Source organism: Rattus norvegicus, chromosome 9 (assembly GCF_021556685.1).
Source record: "Rattus norvegicus strain SHRSP/BbbUtx chromosome 9, alternate assembly SHRSP_T2T, whole genome shotgun sequence".
Lineage (NCBI taxonomy): Eukaryota > Metazoa > Chordata > Mammalia > Rodentia > Muridae > Rattus > Rattus norvegicus.
Window position 1 is genome coordinate 96,773,942 of NC_141542.1, and position 24,243 is coordinate 96,798,184.

The window sequence follows — 24,243 nt, forward strand, 5'->3', positions numbered from 1 at the left end:
TAATTTAGGGTAAATGAAATGTAAACCTCATCAATAATTGTTCAATAACAATTACAATAAAACATTAGTAAGAGACTGATTTGCAAAAAATTTAGCAAAACATAAAAGTTAAAAATATGAGTTCATTTTACTATTCATAAAACATTTCTACTCCCCCCAAAATATTCAAGAAATGAATATAATAAAAAGTATCAATGAATCTGTGATGTAACATTGTATTTGACAATCTTAAAGCAAGACACTGTAGTAAGTATATTTTGTAACTGAAATTAGATTTTTTGCAGTCTGTTCAATGAAAATCTTTGTTAACCACTAATTTATCTTTAAAGATTTTATATTTACCACAAACTTTGGCTAAAATGAGTAGTCTATTTCAATTTAAACATTTGTGAATCACTTAAATGTTTTCTTCATTAATTTATGATTATATATTCAAAAGAGACCACAAACTTCATCTCCTCTCAACTATTGTAAATTGTCCTTTAGCCTATTGTAGGTTTTCAGTAAGGTTTTACAATACAGTGGCAGCTAAATATAGGCTTCCTGTAGCCTTGAAAAGAATTTCCTGGTCAAAATACAACAGTATAAGGATTTTCTACAGTCAAAATTGTATTAGCAACAGTCCTGTAAATTGGGTACCTTATTTATGAGATGTTCAGTAACAACTTCTCTTAGTCCAGTGTAGAGCTTTTCTCCATGTTTATGCAAAACCATTGTATATGCATTTCTATAGAGCTCCTCAAAACTAAGACCACTGTTATTCTTACGCTGGATTTCTTGAATTGCATTTTTCAGAAGGTCCCAAATGCTGTTTACATATTTTTCATCCATGGTCATCTGTAATATCCAAGAGAGAAAGGGAAAAAAAAGGTTGAAAATAATTCTGTATTTGTTTGTATGATACCTATTTTGACTATGACTACAAACCGATAATGATTTATAGGGACATTAACAACTGTTTTATCTTAGTAAAATAAGGGATACATCTGAAGTTGCTTGAGCTAACAGAAACATTCTTTTTCAATCCTTTATAACCCCCTCCATTTAAGTATACCAAAACGCCCTACTTTAAAATCACAATGGTTTATGTATCCACAAGTCACTTAACCCTTTTCTTCAAGGTACTGAAAAGTACATATGACCAGGAAACACTGTACAAACTGACCATATCCACCAATATTTTTGGTTATATGCCAATTTAATCTGTTAATTCTTACTCTAGTACAGTACAAGAACCAGAAGTAAATAGCACAAAGAAACACAGGATATTAGGCCCCAGCCCATTCCTACACAATTTGCATTTTAACAGGAACTCTAGGCAAAATGTATGCAGAACGTGAAGTCACCTACTGAAGGATTACTTTGTTCACAATCATCTTTCTCATCATCACTGATTTTCCCTCCCTACTAAATCATTCCTATTTACATCTCAAATTATTAGGTTTACATCTTTAAAACATATTTTCACAATCCTTTTATTAACTTCTTTCCATTTTCAGCAAACAGCAAGGGATTGAAACAGTCCTTTACATTCATTCCAAGTTCCATTTTCCAATCTTTAATCCACCTCAATATAACATTCCTATCTCTTATTTCACTGGAACAACTTTAACATTCATAAATCTAATGGTCAAAGTTCTAGATGTCATTTTACTAGACCCATACAGCAGTATTTTGAAAGCGCTCTCCAATTCTATTACTTAAGACAAAAATCCAACTTGCCTTTCTTTATGCACTATAGCCACTTCATTTTTCTTCCCATTTCACTGGTTCCTACTTGGTTTGCCTCTGTTCTTACTACCATCTCCAAACTTAACCTCACATTCTAAAGAGAGATCTCATTTACTTCTCTAGCTTCAAGTCATCCCCAAATTTCCTATATCCTCCCTAGCCCTGTCTCTTGCACACTAACGATAGTTCCAGCTGCCTACTCTGTTTCTACCTTAATGCCTACTAAGCGACTCAACCTTCTCAAGGTTAAGACAAGTTCTAATCTTTCCCTCACTTCTACTTGTCCTGCCATCGCTTCCCAACTGAATAAATATTTACTTCTTCCTTCCAGGTGCTGAGGGCAAACATTCTATAATCATCTTTGGCTATTCCTCCCCATTAATTCCAACCCAAAATATAAGTCCTGTTCTCTACCTTCAAAACACAAGCAGAACACAACCCCTTCACACTAGTTCCATTAATACACTCGTGGTAAAACCATCATCTCTCAGACAGTTCTAACAGTTACTCCACAATTCTTGGTCTGTCTCCAAAAAGTGATCTCCTGAAAACAAAAATCAAGTAATGTCATTTACCTGTTCATAAGTCTCAAATGACTTTTCATTCCCCCTGGAGTCAGTCAAATGCCTGCAAGGTTCTCCCACAGAGCCTTATCTGATTCACCTCTCAACTTCATCTTTCCCACTTGTTCACTCTACTCTGTGCACACTTACTTCCCAACTATTTTTTGGAATATGGAATTAAACTCATATTAGTTTTTGTGCTTCCCACCCTCTGGAATGTTTTACTCTCCAACATATCTGAATGTCTCAAACCCACCAGTGACAATGTACTATTAAGTGGCCATCCTATTTACAATAAATACATCTTCCTACTATTGACCCTATCTACCCCTATTATTTTTCTTTTTCTGATGCTTCTTCAATAACTCAAATGTTAGTTAGATTCATTTTAAAATAGCCCCGAAGTAATACTTGGTACATAATAGGCATCTGTAGTTTCTGACTGAGTGGTCTTTCTGCTAATACCTTCTCTATTACAAAAATCTACTCAATTCAATTTTTACAACCTGGGAAACACTAGTCAGTCAATACCACTCTGTCCTAACTGGGTAAGAATTAGTCAGTGGAATTTTTTCCAAGTTCTGTTTATGCATAAAAGTGTGAAAAAGGAAGTATAGAAAAGATTTCGGGGTTGGGGATTTGGCTCAGTGGTAGAGCGCTTGCCTAGCAACCGCAGGCCCTGGGTTTGGTCCCCAGCTCCGGGAGGAAAAAAAAAAAAAAAAAAGAAAAGATTTCACTTACCCTAGCTATAAAATAACAGCTCAACTGAATCAAAAGGATCCTTAGTAGATTATTCAAGCTCAAACAGTTCTAACATTTTAGGGGAAGCTACATACAAAATGTGACGTTAATATAGTACTTCCTTCCATTCACCAAACTGATCTCATATCTCATAATTGATGTGTAATAAAGACTTTAAGAAAATGAGGGGTTGGGGATTTAGCTCAGTGGTAGAGCGCTTGCCTAGGAAGCGCAAGGCCTTGGGTTTGGTCCCCAGCTCCGGAAAAAAAAAAAAAAAAGAAAATGATAGTTCAGATACTTCATTCACACACAGAGGTTTTACTCTATTGATGCCTATCAGCACTGTAACAAGGACATCTCATGACATGAAATAAGGACACAAACTGAACACATACAACAATTTTAATGAAAGAAAGTTAACTCCAAAAATAACCTGTATCACAAAATGTCTGTAAGGGGATCTTTTCAGGCTCCTTACTATACAAATAAGCCAGACAAAATATAATCATCTCTATACAAATACATTGAGAGACTTCTAATATCACCTATTCTCACACAATTATGACAAACTATTTTTAAAATTTATATATTTAAGAGTTTTACAATTCAAGGACCAGAGGACAAACAGGTTACTGCCAGGAATTACTAAGGTAAAAACAATCAAGACAAAAATAAACACAAAGAAATTATATAGGTTTCCCCAAATCATCAAACACTACAAAATCCAAAGCACTGGACTCACCTCACATTTTACATGGTAGAGTAAATTAGATTGTGAGTAACTGATTATCTCAACGAACACAACATGCCACAATAGTAAACAACTCAGGTTGTGTTGTTAAAGTGGCCTCCATGTATACTGAGGCTTACTCATTCTCAAGCCACAGGACCTTAGCTAAATCATTTAACTCCTTTAGATCTTGAGTTCCTCATTTTAAAAATAGGCTTAATAATATTATCTAGTTCAGAGACTATCATAAAAAGTAAATGAGAATGTCAGTAAATTCAGCATGATTCATTCTTGGGCAAAGTATAATACCTCACTCAGAACAACAGAGGAGACTTAGCTGACAGAATCTCTCTTCAATTTTCATGTGTTCATCAAACAAAATTTAGAAAGTAGTTTTCAAACTCTCTGAATATAAACAGGCAAAACTGGAACCAAACTCCTTATCTATGTAAAATGCCTATCAGTGTTAAGCAGCTTTCTTTCAAAAGCATTATTCTCCATACTTCTTCAGTCAGTCTTATCAATCATCTTGGGAATTCTCATCCCCATTCCTCTCTTTGGCTCTTTTGATTCTCTACAATGATCCCTTATGCATCTTTATTCATTATTAAGGATACAATTACAATCCACACAAGAGTTCAGATCCTAAATTGGTTGCAAGAAACTCTAAAGTTTCCCAAACTGTATACAATATTTTGCAAATATAACTTGTATGCACTTCTTTTCTAGAAAAACTAGGCAAGCACCTAGTTTGTTTTTTTTTTAACAGAATTCTCAATCTGGGTTTATTTTTGTCTCACTTGATTGTAATTTTTTACCTTAGTAAAATCATAAAGATACATGATTGGCTTATGTGGCTTCAAAATCCAGAGCGCCAGCTCAGATTTTGCCCCAAAGCCTAAAACTGCTATCTAGACTCAACTACCTGCTGCACATCTCCACCCAGCTCCTGCAACAGGCCTACCTAACCATTTGTACGTTCCACATCAGCTCACCACTACACATGCCCAACATGTTCTCTGTAGTAGTCTTTCATTCAGTCATGGCCTTAGGTCACTTACTTTTACAAACCAGAAGCATAAGCCTACATTCTTTCCTATCGACCCTTTCTACAGGGTAACATGGAGTAGAAGGAGTGCCATAAGGGACATGCCTTCAAGATCCAGGAAAATTCCTTCCAGTCACAGAACCTCCTCCACCCACGTCTAGCCAGTGTTTTTCCCCCTTTTCTGAAACGGACTCTACGAGATTCTGAACCCAGTTCAGGTACCATACTCTTCTGAACTGTCCCCTGACCACACCACAATTCAGCATTCATCTCCTCCCCTAGCACTCAGGGTCTACCCAACACAACAACCTTCTTAGGTATTATTCTGTTCCACTTCTTTGACTGCACCATGAGAATCCTAAGGGACTTGTGTTTTTCTTCAATGTCACTTCAGTGGTAATAAAGCAGTAATTGTCACATGAAGATTGTTTTAGCTATTATTACACTAATGTTTTTTGAAATACTGGAAGAACATTAAACATGCTTATCTGCAGCATCTAATTATTTAACTATCAAATGTCTTTTTCAAATAGAAATAAAATAAAGTATGGGACAAGCAACAGGCTCTAAAATCTCCTATTTTCATACTTACTCTTATTAAAGACCCCAGAAGTCTGTTTAATAATTGCTTTCATTATTAAGTGTTAGCTGGGAAAAACTAGTGGACTAAATTAGCCATTCAGGAAAGGATCAACAAGCTATAATTTTTCTTACTCTAAGTAAACAAGGGTAAGAACAAGACAACAAACAAAACAGGCTGTCAGTACAGATCCCTCCATGATTTGGTCCTGGCATTAAGTACAACACTGGCAAAATAATTTTTACCAATAAGCTTCGATCTCTCACTCAATGTTCATTTCAGTAACTTTAACCATAGGAACATTAGGCTATACTTTATACAGGATGATTAAAAAAAGTTAAGGTTCTATCCTTTGCACATTTAAAAAAAAAAAGCCTTTAAAGTAACAATCTAAATTATCCTACCAGAATTTTAGTAAATCCATTGGTAACACTTATTTGTTTAAATTTGTTCTAACTACAGATAAACTCAGGAGTTTTGACAACCAAGGTTTTTTTCGGGGGAAGTACACACACATTAATGTCTACTATATACTTACAAATACACTCAGTGGACTGGCCCAAGTTCAACAGAAAAAGCTTATTTCTTCAACAGAAAAAGCTTATTTTTATAGGAAAGATACATAATTATTCTCTCATTAGGCAATAGCAATAAAAATAACCACTGACTTTAAAAAACTGTAATTGTTCACCTACACTATTTTGAATGGCGTAACCTTTGAAGGCCTGAGTTTGAAAGGATGTCTATTACATACACATCTTGATTGTGAGGCAAATAGTAAAAATTTGGGTAGAGAATTACATCATGAAACAAGTTAAATTTAAGATAGAAATATATTCTTTGTATCCACTATGTACAAAGCGCAACAAATTTTCAGTCTCTTGTGAATAATTTCCTACCAGAAATTTAGAACAGAGTGGGTAGCAGAAAGGGGTGAAAATGTGGAACTCCAAGCAATTCAGAATGACATGGCTAACACACCACACACACACACACACACACACACACACACACACACACACGGGGGGGGGGGGTTTGGGCTTAATTGTTAAGCTTCAGCCTCAACAAGGTTTTCCTGCTATACTGTAATCACTGTATTTTTACTAGTCTCAAAGGAAACACTAATTACTAATAATGCAGCTACCACTTAAGAGTCTAAACACCTCAGACTAGTAAGGTGGTCTCTCTTCCTTTGTTATTCTATACCCCAAAACATATATGCACATGGCATGATGACTAGGTGACATTAACTAATACTGACAAAGGATCTTACTTGTGGACAGGATTAGATGACATATGATATGAGCAATAACCTCTTTTCTTTTTCTTTCTTTCTTTCTTTTTTTTTTTACTACTAATCCCTTAACTAATGTTAACCAGCAAATACACAACCAAAGATCCAAGTTTTGAGCAAACAGCACAGTGTAAAGGCACTGAGTAAACAAGCTAATGTTTTTAACTTTGCTTTCCTTGTCATTTGAGGTGATGAAAAGTGAGATGGCATACTGAATGACTAAGAACATTGATGAAAGCACATAGAACATCATTTGCTTAGTAAATGTAAAGTTGATTCTTCCATCACTGAACAAGAGTATTGTATCCGGGTTGGGGATTTAGCTCAGTGGTAGAGCACTTGCCTAGCAACCGCAAGGCCCTGGGTTCGGTCCCCAGTTCCGAAAAAAAGAAAAAGAAAAAGAAAAAAAAAAAAGAGTATTGTATCACTGATGTTTGCTTCAATTTTTTTTAAAAGTGGAGTTCATTTAGGAATAAAAATGTGCAAAAAATAAACAAAACAACAAAAAATAGAACAGAAACAATCTAATAACTTATGTAATTAATAAAAAAAATCTATCAAAGTACAACAGCATGAAACAATTCCACGAAAGCACAAAAAATAAGCCTATCTATACCCAAGAGGTCTCTACTAGTATTAACTTACAGGACAGCTACATTTGTAATAAAAAAGTTAAATCAATAGAAGGCTCAATTATGCCCAGCACTTCAATCTTGCACATGAGTAGAATGCTCAGTGAAAGAACATCTTAAAATTTGGAACTTATTTTTCAAACAGAAGATTAAGCTTTCAGAGTAGTCTATCAAAGCCTGTTTGCTTATAGATCTGAATTATTAGTATTAATAATTCCATTCAATTATATTCTCTGAATTATTTTTATATATGAGAAACATGTCACAATCCAATGTGACCATAGCAAGAGGTAATCATTTAAGAATATTCATCCCTAGCATCTATTGAAGACTGGTTCCAAGAACCCTGAGGGATACCAAATTTGAGAATGTTCAAATTTCTTACCTACAATTGTGTACATATATTCTTCCTCTCATATACTTTTAAGTCATTTCTAGATTTCTTATAATAGTAATTACAATATAAATGTTCTATGAAAAGCTGCTGTACTGTTCATGGAGAAAGATGCCTTGGGTAAACAGACAGTCTACCTACTGAACAAAACGTTGGTCAGTATCTCACCAGCGGTGCTGCTTTTTTGTTGATGCAGAGAAGACAGAATCTCAAATAGTTGTTAAAGAAAAATACATGAAGGCATGACTTAGATTCCTATTTTCATAATTTAAAATTAGGTGTTTTAGTAACAGTGACGTTACCATTGTATATCCTTTTAGCTGCAATAACTAGATTTTTCATAATAAAATAGCTTTCCCAAATAAAACCTCTATAAACTGTAGGACACATCACCAAATTTTAGCTACATTAGAGAATCAATTACATATAAGCCAAAGAGAGAAAGAAAAAAAAAATGCAATGGTTTAATTTGCCACTTGGTTTTTGACTGGACTAAAACTACAATCAATTATGACAGCTCAAGACCCAGCACATACATTTATGCTACAGAATCTGTTTAGCCTTCCCTAACAATGGTCAGTTCATCAACGAAGCAAGCCAGAACTTAGCTAACATCCGTCTGTATTGCTTCAACTGAGAACTCAGCCATTGTCAGTAGAATATAGCATTCCCATTTTTAAGAAAAACTGAATTCTGAAAGGCTAGTCTACTATGTGAGACAAAAATGTTTCACAAATTCCAAGAGCACACATTATTACTTCCAAGGTTTACATATAAAGAAACTATGTAATTTCATTGTAATTTATTTATTTAAGAGCTAGAATGTGCCTTAGTTAAACCTCAAAGTAAAAGCTTCTTTATTTTACAAAGTAGGAAACAGACTAAGTGGCTTACCAAAGACCGCAAAACTTGTTAGAGCAATGGAGGAGCCCAATGTCCTTCTACTATGTCATGTCAACTCAAGCCTCACCATACTGAGAAATTTGTAATTTTAAAAGGCCAGCATTAACAATGAGTTAATATGGATACAGATTTATTTCAGTCTAGTCCACAAAAACAAGCTTTTAACCAAACCCATATGTTAGTTGCTCTTCCATAATTCAAGTAAGATGCAAATACCTAGGTGAAATCATTTTATCCAGTCCTCAGTTTTCTCATTTGTTAAACTGACAACCAACTTTCTTTAAAATCCTTGATATGGTTTGAATATTAGTGTCTGCTTCAAAGCTTTTTACTCTATGAATATACTGATAATAAGAACTGAGGACTACAGGATGTAGATTATATGGGTGGATTCCCTCCATGGGTAGAATTAATTAGATAACCTTGTAAGAGGACTTGATGGAAGGAGTTAACCCCTCCTTGACCTTCTGCTTTCTGCCAAAAGAGGAAAGAACATTCCTCTCCTCTGGAGTATGTGGCATCAAAGTATCACTTGGGAACAATGAACAGCCTGCAACAACTGAACTTAAGAAAAACATGATAATGGACTTTCCAGCCCCCAAGAACATGATAAAATAAATATTTGTTTTTTATAAGCTGTCCAGGTTATGGTATACTGTTATGGTTTCCAAGACAGTCCTAACTAATTTTTTAAATAAGGAACTAAGATGGCTTAGTACATAAAATGCATGAGGACCTGAGTCTGGATTCCCTGCACCCAAGTATGGTGGTGCATATCTGTAAGACCAGAAAGAAGAGCGAGAGGTATCTGTGGAGCTCTCTGGCCAGTCAATACAGTTCAATCAATAAGGTTGAGTAAGAGTGACTGTGTACTGGCTAGTTACATGCCAACCTGACAAAAGCTAGAGTCATAAGAGAGGAGGGGGCTCAGTTGAGAAAAATGCATCTGAGCCTATAGGGGATTGTATAGGTTAGTGACTAAGGGGGAGGGCCCAGCCCACTGTGAATGGTGGTATCCCTGGGCTAGTGGTTTTTGGTTCTGTAAGAAGACAAGGTGAGTAAGCTGTAGAGAGCAACACTTTCATTGCTTCTGCCTCAGCTTCCAGGTTCCCGCTCTGCTGCTCTGCTTAGTTCCAGTCCGGACAACACTGATATGAAAGTATAAAACAAACCCTTCCCTCCCCAAACTACTCTGGTCATTGTGTTTCATCACAACAATAGTAACCTTAACCAAGACAGGCTGTCAAACAAACAAACAAACAAACAAGCAAGCAAGCAAGCAAGCAAAGTGGAGAAGAGACCCAATTTGGACCTTGGCATTCCACAAGAATGTGTGTGTGTGTGTGTGTGTGTGTGTGTGTGTGTGTGTGTGTGTGTGTGTGTGTGTGTATTACACACACACACACACACACACACACACACACACACACACGGATTTGTTTGCATGTCCATGCAAACAAGCACATACTAGAGAGAAAATAGAGTTGAATTTGGCTAATTTATTTCATTTAAAACAACACTTCATGTTTCATTTACATATACCAAAGGAAATATTAACCAAACTCTCTCCTCTTCATGCTTTACATTCATTTTATTGTTTACCACTTTAGTACACTCTAAATTGTTTTTAAAAGAACTTAAACATGTCAACTTAAAAGAATCCAGTTTTTCTAAGTATATACATACTTAAGGCACACTGTACTGTGATACATGTAAGCTCCAGTGCCCTGGATCTGTCACCAGTCAATAATTTAAACAACCTTAGAACTACTTTCCCAACACATTTATAGTAAAAACAGCATACTATTCCAGAATCTAGAAAATATTTAACAACATAGTAAGTTTGTAGTATAGCAGGCAGGTTCAACCTGTGCCCCATGTGCTGCAGGCATGCTAGGATAGGTGTGAACACGACCCAGCACTTCTACAGATGACAGTGCCATGTAGTGAAACTCCAAAGCTGGACAGACCTAGTAATTTAATGGAAAACAACATTGCCTTTTTTAAGTCACACTTGAATATAAATCCTGGCTCTCATTCTATCCTTTTCTAGGTTTGTCAGAACTCCAACTAGATTTAAACAGGAGGAAAAATGTCAACTAAAAATTGTTTTTAGGATTAAGAAATGTCAAAAAATTTAAAACGAAATCCAGAATAAAGTAGATGTTCAACACAGTTTATTAATCTTATGAAGTAACTTCTTATTACTTGGAGAGAATGTATCAGTATCATAGGCTCAAGGTTTATTAACAGCTACTTTAGAGAATTAACTTACAGTGTTAAAAAGCTTTCTTAGTGATCCTGCCGTGCTGTTTTAGGAGAGGATCACAAAGAAATCTTGTATTCTCCAAGGAAAGGAGACTCTCCCTTTGACATCTGGTTACTTGCTTAGCAGTAACATTTCCCAGGAAAAGAGCAAAGCAGGCCCATTCCTTTCTCTCTATTACTCTGATCCTTAAATGTATACAAGTCTAATCAACAAGTGTTATTCAGTTACTTCAGACTTTCAGTTGGCTTTAGAGACACCAAAGGAATGCTTTCTAATAGCAAAAGCTATGCCCTAGATAAGAGAACTACAGAACTAGTTCTCAATTTCTTATTACCACCCAGTTAGGCAAGTAGGGCCTTGTTAAATAAGCTGGTGATTATTAGGGCAATGACTAGCCTTTTTCAGTGAGATCTTTTATAGAATCCTGTATCAATGGCAATATGGAAGCAGCTCTAAATGACCATTGAGGACGATTCTGAAAACACCCCTTCTACTACAAACCCCTCCAGTCTTCTGCAAACTGTCTGAGTGTGACTAACCCACAGGAAAGACTAAACATTTTTAAATATAAACATTTTTATAATTAGCAACTCTTTCTTTTAAATCTCCCAGTCACACTATTTATTAGAAAGGAATTTTTATACTATCTCATTTACTACTTATATTATTCTGTGCAAAACTGTCATTAGCTGTGCCATTTTAAGAATAAAGAAATGGACTAAAGAATATTGACTGTTGTTACTTCATTTACTGAATATTGTCTACTCTGTGTTGTGTACTACTATAACTAGACTAATGAAAAATCAATACAAAAAGACAATGTTTCCTCTAAAAGAAAATTATAGTCCTAAATAGAGATCACTCTATCAGGAATCTTGGCTATGAAAACAAAATGAAACTGGTAATGAAGCCCCCCGCACACCCCAAAAGTTTCTTTTCAGACCAAAGGCAAAGAACTGAGTAACGATACATGTTCCAGAATATAATTAAACAGAAAGATGCCAAAGAACTTTCAATTCCTGACACAAGTTTTCCTAGTGAGTGTATATGCATGTATATGTGTGTGTAGGAACAATTGTTAGATTTCTTGAGAAAGAATTCAGAGAATTCTTAATGAAATGTTTTAAGTACAGTGATTAAAAATTTGGGGGTTGGGGATTTAGCTCAGTGGTAGAGTGCTTGCCTAGGAAGCGCAAGGCCCTGGGTTCGGTCCCCAGCTCCAAAAAATAGAACCAAAAAAAAAAAAAAAATTTGAATAGCAGGGGCTGGAGAGATGGTTATGAACACTGGCTGCTGTTCTGGAGGACCCAGGTTCAATTCCCAGCACCACAACTGTCTGTTGACTTCAGTTCCAAGGGTTTTGACACCCTCATGCATGCATGCATGCAGGCAAAATGTCAATGCACATAAAATAAAAGTTAAATAATGAATCAAAAACTTTCTGAACTGAGCAAAACAGTGAGAGCTTACTAGCAAGGTATACGAACAAAGCATGTCAAGTCACTGAATGTCTGGCTAAATTAATGACCACTGTTTTACAATTCTTTTCATTAAGTATAACACAGTCTAGAAAGCATGGGCAATGAAAAAACAAAGAGGTGGTATCATCGAACATGGTTTTCCACTAATACCATGGTGGTATCTTTGACTCACACCAGGAATACATAAGCATTTTAAATTAAATAAATATTCAGATATGTAATGGATAAAAAACAAAGACTTGAACTAGAGATAATTTATGTGAAGTAGACACTAATTTCCTCAAAGTCTGAGTGAGTATGAGTAAGATGGTCAGAAAACAGTAGTTCTTAAGAGCCTGAGCCAAAAAAAGATGATGGCTGTGGCAGTGAACGGCATTCTAGACCCATAATGAGTATAAGAAAAATAGGAAACCTTAATTTAAGGTAAGCCTATCTCCTCAGAGCAAAGCTGTGTTTCAGATGGTAAGAAAACAAGAAAATCCTGAGGACAGTACACAGAGTTAGTTAATCTACAGTGAAAGGAGTGGAGCAGACTGTACAGTGAAGTGGGCTGAATGAGAGAACACGAAGTGTGTCCTGACAAAGTTGCCCTGCTGTAATATGGAGTTCAGCTAAGATACAGAAAACACTGAAACCAGAGATTAAGACTTTTACTGTTGAATCTCAGCTAATGCTGACCCTAGTAACCTATCACACTGGACTTTCAAGTAATTTCTGTTTCAGACATTAAGGAGATTACTCTTCTAAGAAAAATGATTCAAAGACCATTAATGATCTACTACTTTTATGTACAGAATCAAATACTTCACACCAGCATTTGCACTAAATTAATCAATTACTATTGTTTGGCTTAAAGAACTAGTTTAATCACTCACTACACATGTACACTAAGTGCTACGTACTCCATTTAAAGGCTGTGTCTGGTACAAGTACTGGGCAAAACTCTCAATCTAAAGGAGAAGTGATTCAGAGCTTCAAGAATTAAATTAAGTTTAGGGGTTGGGGATTTAGCTCAGTGGTAGAGCGCTTGCCTAGGAAGCGCAAGGCCCTGGGTTCGGTCCCCAGCTCCGAAAAAAAGAACAAAAAAAAAAAAAAAAAAAGAATTAAGTTTAGACTGCTCAGTACATGGGAAACATTCAACACATTTTTAGCTGTATTTCTACTTTACTGGACAGTCATTATGGAATACATTTAAACTCTACTCAGCTTAGTAATTCTAGAATCATAGATGGATTATGCAGAGTCCAAACTGCATTCTGTACAACAGAGAAAATAGGGACTTCCTAGAGGCAATCAAAATACCTGACAATAGGGAAATGATTAGGCAAATGTGGGAATTGTGAGGTGCCAGAGACTAAAATGTTTTTAAAATATAGTTACAGTACATATAACTATATATACTATGAGAAGGCACTATTAAAAAGGAATCCAGAGGTCTGAAGACTTACTGGTTAAGGGCATTTGCTCTAAGACCTGAGTTCAACTCCCAGTAGTACCGACTTCCTCCAGCACCAAGCACACACATGGTGCACATGCAAGCAAAATACCCACACACATAAAATAATAAAAATAAAACTATTTTTTTTTAAAAAAAGGAATAGGGGTTGGGGATTTAGCTCAGTGGTAGAGCGCTTGCCTAGAAAGCGCAAGGACCTGGGTTCGGTCTCCAGCTCCGGGGGGGGGGGGGGGGGGAAGGAATAAAGGGATATAATAGGTCAATATTTTTTTGCTTGCCAGGCAAATGTGTACCCTGGGTTCAAACTCCCAACACCACAAAAGAAATCAAACAACAAAATGACAACATGCAAAATAAAGCCCAACTGAACTATGTAATTACAAAGTAATATGAAACATTAAAAAAAAATCTGCTAAATTGTCAAAACATAGGACAAATCATATTTTAACCTTAATGATTCTCAGTATTAATACTTTTGGGTTCATTTTACAATAGACAAAAAAGAACTTATCACTTTATTTATTTTAAAATAAAAATTACCCAATAAAATACAAGTCTATCTGCTAAAGACCTGAGAATTCTGAAAGAAAAATACATTCTAAGTTCTCCATATGTATAATACAAAAAGTAGTAATATTTCTATACTCTTCCTGAACTGAACAAATGCTACTATTGACTAAACTCCATTTAATGAATGAATGATCTTCAAACAAATGACTGTTTTATGTGAATTGATTTAACTTCATAGTTAATGTGCTATATGTGAAAGGCCAAATTTTCACATTATAGCTGAGAATGTACAAATAGGCTTTAAAATTCATGGGGCTGGAGAGTGGCGCAGTGAAGATGAGTGCTTGCTACACAGGGATCTGATTTCAGATCCCAGCACTCGTGTAAAAAGCTGAGCATAGATGGGTGAATGGATACCTGTAACCTCAGCTCTATTGAAGGGTGGAGGCTGAGGATTCCTGGGACTTGCTGGCTGCCAGCCCATCTTCAGGTTCAGTGAGAGAACATATCACAAGGGAATAAGGTAGTGACAGACAAGGACATTCAAAGTTCTCTGACCTTCTCAAACATACCCACAGACACACGCGCCCACATGACACACATGTTCCACACTTAATGTAAATAACAGACATCTTCTTTCTCACATACATACATACATACATACATACATACATACATACTAGAATTCAGCATGGGTGCTAATTTTCTAGTATTCTGAACTGCTGTTATACCTAAAAATACATTGTCAGTAGACTAGAGCAGAAGAGCTAACTAAGCACAATGTATACTGCTCTCACAGAAGATCCCAGTTTGGTTCTCAACAACCAAGCCCTCAGTTCTCAACTTCCCATAGCTCCAACTCCAGGGGACCCAACACCCTCTTCTGGCCTCCACGGGCACCTATACTTATGGGCATAAGCATACACATATAACTAAAAACAAAGTAAGGGGCTAGAAAAATGACTCAATGGTTAAGAGCACCTGCTATACAGCTGCTGATGGCTCAGGATTCAGTTCCCAGAACCCATATGGTGGCTAGCAACAGCCTACAACTCCAGTTCCAGTAGATCTGATGCCCTCTTCTGACCTCCAAGGAGGCAAAAACACTCATATACATATAATAGAAAAATTTTAAAGATGAAAAGTAATGTTTCTTTTTATTTTCTTTTTCTCTTTTGCTTTTTAATTTCTAAAGCAAGGAAGCACTAACTGCTAACTATAAACACTGTCCCAAAACTATTAAGCAGAAAGCACTTACAGTCTCAGTATAACATTTTGATACACCTTCCTCCATAATTAAGTAACAGAGAATGAAAACAGATTAACAATTAATTCCTGGCTTTGTGTAAATAAAACTGTTATTCTACTATATATACAGTTTAGATAGTTTTCTGTACCAAGTACCTTCTCTAGGAGGAAAAAAAACTATCAGGAAGATCAAAGATGTCCCTTAAATCTGGCAAATACTTATGTAGATAGAAATATAAGAAAAAGACATCAACTATATACCCAAGCCCTTATCTCTTCATGCTCTAATGACTGTCACAAAACATCTTAACTTTTCTGTCATTTTGTGGGCACCATTTGCTGACCATGTTGCACAGGTGAAATTCATCTACAATCATGGAGATTACATCAAGAGTTGTCCCTGTCCCTGTTATAAGCTTTATAATATTAACTGACATTACTTCCAGGACTCATGGTAGCAGTTTTAAGAAAAAGGTCACAAAGTAGAAGTGATTTTCACAGTGTCTCCTAAATCTAAGGATAACATTTTCATTCAATAATCACATCTCCAATTCCAAGCAAGCCTGTTAAAAGCCCACAGGAACAAAAATTCTGGACAATGCATTGAGGAATGGCTTTTCAGAAAAATGTTAACCCAACAGACTATACAGAGCTAAGAATGCATGACTTAAGACACATGGTGGGGTTGGGGATTTAGCTCAGGCCCTGGGTTCGGTCCCCAGCTCCGCAAAAAAGGAAGAAAAAAAAAAAAAAAAAAAGGACACATGGTAACAGTGAGGAAAGTATCTCTCCCAAAGGAATTACTTGGCTCAAATCCATACACAACCTCCTTTCTTAATAACCTTCTCAGTTCCAGCACTTAAAAGTGTCCCCTGCTCATGAAGAGGGCCAGAACTTTGGTTCCCAGGACTGGAATGGGTAGCTCACAAGGGTCTTTAATTCCAGCTCCAGGGTATCTGACCCCACTGCCCTCTGCAGGCACCTGTATTCATATGCACAACTGAACACACATAATTTTAAAAAAACTTTTTAAAAAATTACCAACAAAAAGATGTATAATAAGCAATACTCTACATAATGAAGGGAAGTCTAAAAATTAAGAGATTAACTTTTTTCTGTCAACAATTAAAAATACAGAAATTAATTATTTTAAATAAATTTTGTAGATTTACTTAAATTGAGGGGGCAGGAAAAAAACTGTATTAATTCTAAGTTAATACGGTGTAACTTTTACTCTGCTTAATAATGTGACAGCAAGCTTAAAATATCCACTAAAAATGTAAGGAAAAAAAGTAAAGACCCTGATTTATATGGTAACTTTTATCAAAAGTACTCATCTATTTATGAAATATATCCTGTAAGTTAACTTACCACTGTTGTACAGTGAAAACCAACAAGTCTAAACTTATTTCATTCCTTTTACACATCCATTTTGTAAAAAACCTGAAATGAGCAACTGAAACTTGATTAGTTTACAGTCTGCCATAAACTATGGGTAACAACATATTCACATGGTACAACATATACCAGTTGTAAGAACATATATGTATAAGCAAATAATGGTATGTATTTCTGTGTGTGAAATACTACATACTTACAACTTCTAAGAGTCCATGTGGGCTGTACTTACTATATACAAGACATCTAATCTGAATGAAAGAAATCCTGACAGCCTAAGGATGCACTTCCCAGAACTCAATGAAGTATCACTGGGGCATTATCTAGCCTCAACCATGGCTGATTATTTTCAACGGGAACAACCTATGGTTATTTACTTACGAACTAGAAAACAAACAAAAAACAAAACAAAATCTCAGTTTCAATACTAGCTTATCACACACTATTACCATCTTCAGCTAATGATACAAAATTCTCTTCCTGCTTCTAATCCCCAATGCTAGCTCCAGAAAACACTGATCTTTTCCTTTTTCACATCTACTGCTAAGTCCTAAAGCTCTAGGAATAAATAGTACTGCATACAGTACTCAGTATATCTTGGACCAATGATGATTTCTCTACAGGTTCAAGTAGAGAAATCTAGAGATCAAAGAGTTGCAAACACAGATAAAGGTAGAACTGGTTACTCTGAAAAATATTAACTGGCCAAATATAAGCTCTTTCACTTTTTACCCAACAACAAAGACTCCAAGAAACAACAGAACCAAGAGCAAACATTTCCTAGAAAAATCAGTGTCACTGTTGACTTAAAAAAAAAGGCAAAAAACAAGACAAAACAAAATCCCAACTAAGTCTGAATTCTGCTATAAAAAAAAAAAAAAGAGGGAAGGATTCGGATTTGACAATCACTTGGGTGGTTGATTCAGTAGGGAAATTAAGCTCATAAACCTGGCTCACTGTCCAATTACAAAGGAAAACATAATAGTTACCTTTATTAGCGCTGTTTTTCCGGCATTTCTCACTTTCTGATGTAATCTCTTATTTAGAAAAATCACTCATAATGCAACTAATATCAAAATACCTCATTCACCCAATTATGCCCTACATGTTTACATAGAGCCCATTTATTTACATTAAGGTGCAAGTTTCTACACGCTGACACTATGTCCCTTGCAAAGCCACAATTTTGCATCGGTTGTAACTTCTTTGGTATGAGGAATTCAGAGGCCCTCAAGTTCTCCAGGTCAAAGTTACTTAACTCGTGGTCTTTCCTTTCCTCACAGCAAAGGGTACTTCAGGAAAAGCCTGCTCAAAAAGTGATGACAAAGGCCCCCTTTCCCTCCCACAGGACAGAATGCTTATGAGCCTTTGATGGGGAAAACAACTTCCTCCAGTTTTACTTTTAAAAATCTGCTCCACTGCTGGTTTGTCTATTTGACTTTTACCTGTTACTGTAGCGACATGAGCAAGTACGTCCAGTTTGTTACAACAGGACGTTTTAATTGCCTGCCACTGGCTATCTGATCGAGGCAAGACATCCAAAGTTACATACACTCCATCTACTAAACACCGCAAGCCTATGACTCAACGTAACGCCAAGACGAAAAGTTTCTGAAGAGAAAACGTTTGCTGTCGCTAAAGACGTACAAGGTAAAACAAGTCTGAGTGGCAACTATTCTTGGGGACTTCCTTGGCTAAGACACGGAAAAGCAAGAGCTCCTTCTGTGCCTGGCCCTTCAAAGAGTGGAGGGACGATTCTGAACCCGAGTGGGTCAAGTCCTTAGGAGGCTTGCAGGATCAAAGATGCTATAAATACTATGCTCGCTGCTAGTAGTGTTTTGCCAGTGGGTATTTCGTGGCATCTCTGTCAGTGAGTGGGGCAGTCGGATGGCAAGACCGCTCCTGACTAAGGAGTCGGGCGGAGGTGGACGATCCTTCCCCACCACCGTAAAAGCCAAGCCGGGTCCTTCTGGAAACCGCACGCTAAAAGTTACACACACGCCCCACGCGAGGGGTGCGGCGGCGGCAGCGCGCATCCCCTCAGGGCCGCGGCACCGAGGCCGGCGCGAAGGAGGCCCCGAGGCGGCCGGGGCGCGGGGAACGGCCCGGGAGGTAGCCGCGCCGGCCCCGCGCCGCCCCGTTGCCGGGAAGGCTCGCGCCCCGCCACCGGCGGCGGCCGTGGGGGAGGGGAGGCCGGCTGCGGCCTGTTGGCGGAGTTCAGCCCCGGCCTCGCGTGCGGCTCCCGGCCGCGGCTCCGGATCCCGGGCGCCGAGGACCGACTCACCGGAAAGGCCCGGATCCGCATCTTGGTGTCCTTCCGGCTGCCCGTGCCTTTGCTCAGATTCGACATGGTGCTCGGCCCCTCCCCGGCGGCGGCGGCGGCGGCTGCGGCTCGCACTCCGAGGCGCCGGTGTCACATTGAAGGCGGGAGGGCGGCCGCGGGGCTCGGCGGGGGGCGGCGGCGCGGCCCCCGGGCTGGGCTGGGCGGCGGGCCGGCCCCTGGGCGGCCGCGGCGGCGGGGGCGGCGGCTCGGGCTCGGGCGGCTCGGGCTCGGCCGGGGGCTGCGCTGGCGCGGCGGCTCCGCGGGCTTCCCCTCGCGCCGGGCTCGGCTCCCTTTATCGCGCTCCTCCGCGATGGCGGCGGCGGCGGCGACGGACAAACATCTCACTGCGCAGGCCGAACGTCCTCCTCCTCCTCCTTCTCCTCCTCCGCCTCAGCGAGACGAGATCCGGCCCAGAGGGTGGAGGGGGGAGGAGGGAGGGAGGAGAGCGGAGAGTGGAGAGATGGGGGGAGGGGGCGGGAGGACGGGAGGGGAGGCGGGAGGCCGCGGCGGGCACGTCCGATCTCGCGAGATCAGGGCGGGCGCAAGGCCGGGGGCGGGGCGGGGCGAAGCCCGGGAAGGGAGGGCGCGGGGAGAAGTAGGGGGGGTGGGGGGAGTTAGGAATGGGCGTAGTCAGCGCCCTGGGGGCGGGGCCTGGGGCAGGAGGCGTAGGCTGCGTTTTCAAAAGAGGAGCGTCGGAGACCCTGGTAGGCGGAGGTGGCTTCTGATTGGTGGAGCGCGAAGGTGAGGTGTCACGTGGGCAGTGGGCGGGGGAAGTTCCGAATGGGAAGTGGGGAGTGCTCTGTTGTGGGCTGGCGGGGCTGAGCTTGGCCCGAGCGGATTGCAGGTAGTCAGGGGAAAGGGTGTGGGGTGCGAGTAGGAAGGCTCCTATGTCCTAGAACTGTTCCTGTGTTTTTCTAGGGCACGTGGCCTAGGGATGGGTACTTGATCCCCGCCAGAAACCTGAAAGCAGTGTTTGTGCCTGAGTTACCTGCAGTCTATGAAACCAGTGTCCTGTATTTAGCTAGGTGTTGCAACGCCTCAGTATTGAGTCAACCCGGCTTTCTTACACTGCGCAAGCTCCGGGGCTTGTTGATTAGTTGGTACTTTCTGGAGAATCCAGAGCCCACTAATGTTAAAACCCGGTTTTTGTTTGAATTGAAATAAAACAAGTGCCTGATGTACCACAATATTTGTGTTAAACATATGACCATTTCCAAGAGCAGTATATATCATTAAAACCAAAATCACCGTGGCATTAAGCTTGCTGTAGGTTTGGAGACATTTTTTATTTGTTCGGGACCTCTTTTATCATCCTATAGTCGAAATGTCCAATTCTACTGCCTTTTGCTTCTAATTCAGAATGAATCCTACTTCTGATTTACCTACTTGCTCAATTGCTGTTTCCAACGACGCTGGGAAATCTGAGATTCTCCCAAAGTTTCCGATCTTCCCATTTTGAATGAACTGTTGTTAAGATTAACAGCCACATTTGAAAGCTGAGCTCTAAATAAAAAATGGAAAACTCGATAAAGCTTGTTTACTTATGGTTGAATTGACCCTAAATTATTTGTAATGTCTAAGCTTACAGAGTTATGCATTTGGGCTCTCGCTGGTTGAAGTGCCCCTTTGAAAAATAAACTTAAAGCAAAAACGTTTAATATTTAAAACAAGCTTAAGGAGAATGTTGCTTTTGCTAAGCTAAAAATAAAGCATCAAGAATGAGTTAAGTAAAACAAGGAAGGACTCTGATGAGTAAGTGATGCATAGGTGTTTATAACTAGTATGCTACCTGATCGTCATTTCCATAATTATCAGAATATTGAAACCTTTTTCTATTGGCTGTCCTGTCACATGACTCTTATTAAAAAATACATTTTTTGAGCCTTTGGCTTTAATCTAAGCTCTGCCACTTTATCAACTGTATAACTTTCCCTGAAAAAAAGAAACTGCATGTTCTCTCTCATGAGAATAAAGCCAATAGTATTTGTAATATGCAGTCAAATGTGCATGTGGGTATGGAGAAGGAAGCAACACTGGATATGGAAGGACTGAATGCACACAAGTTATGAAGAAGGATAAAAGTCTTATTTTTAGTTATAATTCTGTCGTGGGATAAAAGTGTAAGATTTTAATGTGAAGCTGCACAGCTTCCCCTCTAAATGCCAAGTTCGAAGATCATCGAGTCTGATGAAGGTGGTGTTTTTATTTGCAATTTAAAAAAAAATAACAAAAACTACTATTCTACATTGAGAGGTTTAGCCTTATGAAAAATAGCACATTGCCCTAATCTTTCTCATTTTTCCATGAACTTGGGGAAACAACCAAAACCTAGAGGAGTTAACTACCTTATGACCTATCTATTCACTCGTAACTATGTGACCACTTTCATTTGCTCTACAAACACAGATTTCCATGTTTGCGTTACTTAAGCAAAATTTAGGGGCATTTAAAAGAATCACTGTCAACTCTTAGACTTTTTAACCACCAAAAAAACTACAAAAATTTTTCAGAATTAGTATTATTGAGAAATTTGCTGATTTATTTGTTCATTCATTCAGTTGTTCAAATATTTACTAAGTTGCTACTATACATGTGAAGTACTAGAGTGCATGAATGAGTTGGGCCCCACCATCATAGAGCATAAAAGTCCTTTTCTATATCTCACAATTAGGAACCACAAACCCAAGCTGAATGGAGCAATAACTTACTGTATACTTCAGAAATCAGAGGGGTTTTTTTTTCTTTCTTTCTAGGGAAGCAGTGTCCTGAAAAATATATATGAAAAACACTTCTATATTGGTAGACCATTCTTCCGTGCCACGTGGTGATCCCTGACTTCCAAATAGAAGATGACCTTACAAGATACTATCTTTTTGTGCAAGCAGGCCACCTTCCCAGCAGAGCAAGCACACTGCAGTAAAACACACTAGATCTTGCATGCCTGACAGTTGTTATTCCTACTCCTGCTGACAGTGTCCTGACACAGGGAAACGGTGGCCCCAGATCCATTATCCAGAGGAGGACATGCAGTCTGACAGGTCAGGCCAGGCAGCTGGGTGGGCCAGCCCCTCCTCTAAGTCCCAGTGTGTAAAAAAGCACCATAAGGTACGAAGAGCCTATAAAAGGGAACAACAGCCTCTTTTTGGCCATGAGTTTCTAGGTATCCAGGAAACCAAGCCACTGTAATCAGTGCTGCAGACTCCTATGTTTGATTGTAAAGATATTGGTTATTAAATCAGCTTCCAGCCTACCAGTTCAATTAGAATTTTATGGTTTTGAACAGACCAAGACCATGGTAAGGGAAGTTCTATGCTTTTCAGATTAGAAGACAGATGAAATAGAGTCCCAACGCCTTGATGAAGGGACTAGGTCTTCTTTGTCTCCTAATAACTATTTCAGGTCAATAGATGTGGAGTTGTTTAGCTGCCTACTAACGGCACGTTTACATGGAATTGTAAGACGCCATGTTATCAAAGGGAAATCAGAATAGACTGACCATAAGCACCAAAACTTGACCATACACCTTTCCTGTTTACCTTTCCTTCTTACGTCCTGAGACAAGAAGTGTACGACACCTATAAGCAGACAAAATGAAGTTACAGCTTGAACTAAAGAAAAATCCACATGCCTAATCACTTCATAAAAAACACATCCCCATTGTCCAACACACTTTCATGCTAAATATCATCTGGTGGACAATTCTAGAAACTTTGTCATTGATTTAGACAGTGTTCTGTTTATTCCACTAAGTGAATCTTTTGTGAATAAAAATATGTATATATTATTTTGGCAGAATATAAATTCTCAATTAAAAATTATTGGCATTGCATTCATATGATCTTTTAAAAAAAACTTATTAGCATGTGTGTATGTGGCGGGCAGGGGCGAAGGGGCACGGACACACATTATGTGTGGGGACCAGAGGACAACTGGCTGATATTTCTTCACCTTTATGTGGATTCTGGGGTTTGAACTCAGCTTGTCAGGCTTGTAGCACATGCTCTTTTACCCTGTTGAGCCATCACTGTTGAGCTCGTTCCACATGATTTTATTTCGAAGGAAAATAATTTCCTCTTACCGATAACATTGTAACAGTAAAATGGCAAGAAGCCTCCAGGGGACAATTATGAATGTTCACTGCTTGCATTCATGACAGCTAAAGTATATGTTGAGATTTATAACTCATCAGCTCATTCTTTGTAACGTAATTTCGTAGTCGAGATATAGCATGGTGCCAGAGAGCCATAAAAGCAAATTGTCTACATTTTATTCTACATTTAGTAATTGTATAAAGTAGCCACCAACAAGGGTAATAAAATAGCATTATTCTTTTAAACTTCTTCAGTAAGCTCTTGTCTTCGTTGTTCAGAGTGAAACCGAGCTGGTAGAAGTCGTAATGTGAGCGAATTAAAGCCGAGTTGGTAGGAAAGAATTCACACTGACTAACTAAAAGACATCAAAACCAATGGAGCCATGTCTGGCCCCTAGGTAATATAATGAGATCCTAGAGAGACGTTGATTCTATGCCACCACATTCTGGATCCTGCCATTCTTTTGCGGCTGGATTTTGGATAAAGAATCTACCCACTGAATGGGCAGTTTGAGATGGTGGCAACATGGACATCTTGTTAAAATGACAACTTCACATTTAACTGAGCTAAACAAACAAACAAACAAACTCAAACAAGAATATTTATGTATAGGTGTATTAGGAGTGCTACTTCTCTGTGGCTGAAATTCTCATTGAAAAGTGCCTATTCCTACATGAACCTTCAGGTTTCTTAGAACAGCAACTTCAGATGCTTGAATTGTTAAGGTGGCAACACATTTAGCTAAATTAATTATGGTGAGAAAGACATGGGGGAAGGCATGCTTCTGATTAGCTTCCTAGTCTTTTGTTTTAAGGGGAATTTCTGACCGGATGTGTGTAGTCTTAGTAGAT

The 24,243-nt window shown here is 38.6% G+C and overlaps 1 protein-coding gene, 1 long non-coding RNA gene and 1 other non-coding gene across 7 annotated transcripts in view; 2 read left to right on the forward strand and 1 right to left on the reverse strand.

The window, feature by feature from the left end:
* The window catches only part of Cul3 (cullin 3), a 77,997-nt gene extending 58,296 nt beyond the window's left edge, over positions 1-19,701 (reverse strand). The window contains exons 1-3 of one of the 5 annotated variants that reach the window (XM_087565481.1): positions 19,555-19,701; positions 19,263-19,453; positions 768-837 (exon numbers count right to left, since the gene is read on the reverse strand). In XM_087565481.1, the coding sequence (XP_087421607.1) occupies positions 768-788 (21 nt within the window). In that variant the 5' untranslated portion in view covers positions 789-837; positions 19,263-19,453; positions 19,555-19,701. 5 annotated transcript variants of the gene reach the window in all.
* On the forward strand, positions 9,953-10,078 carry LOC148003802 (small nucleolar RNA SNORA23). The gene has a single exon (XR_015630016.1). It is a non-coding gene; the product is annotated as a small nucleolar RNA SNORA23 (small nucleolar RNA).
* A 401-nt stretch (positions 19,702-20,102) lies between the features above and the next one.
* Positions 20,103-23,130, forward strand: LOC134480395 (uncharacterized). Its single transcript, XR_015629672.1, has 2 exons — positions 20,103-20,145; positions 22,055-23,130. It is a non-coding gene; the product is annotated as an uncharacterized LOC134480395 (long non-coding RNA).
* Positions 23,131-24,243: the final 1,113 nt, after the last annotated feature.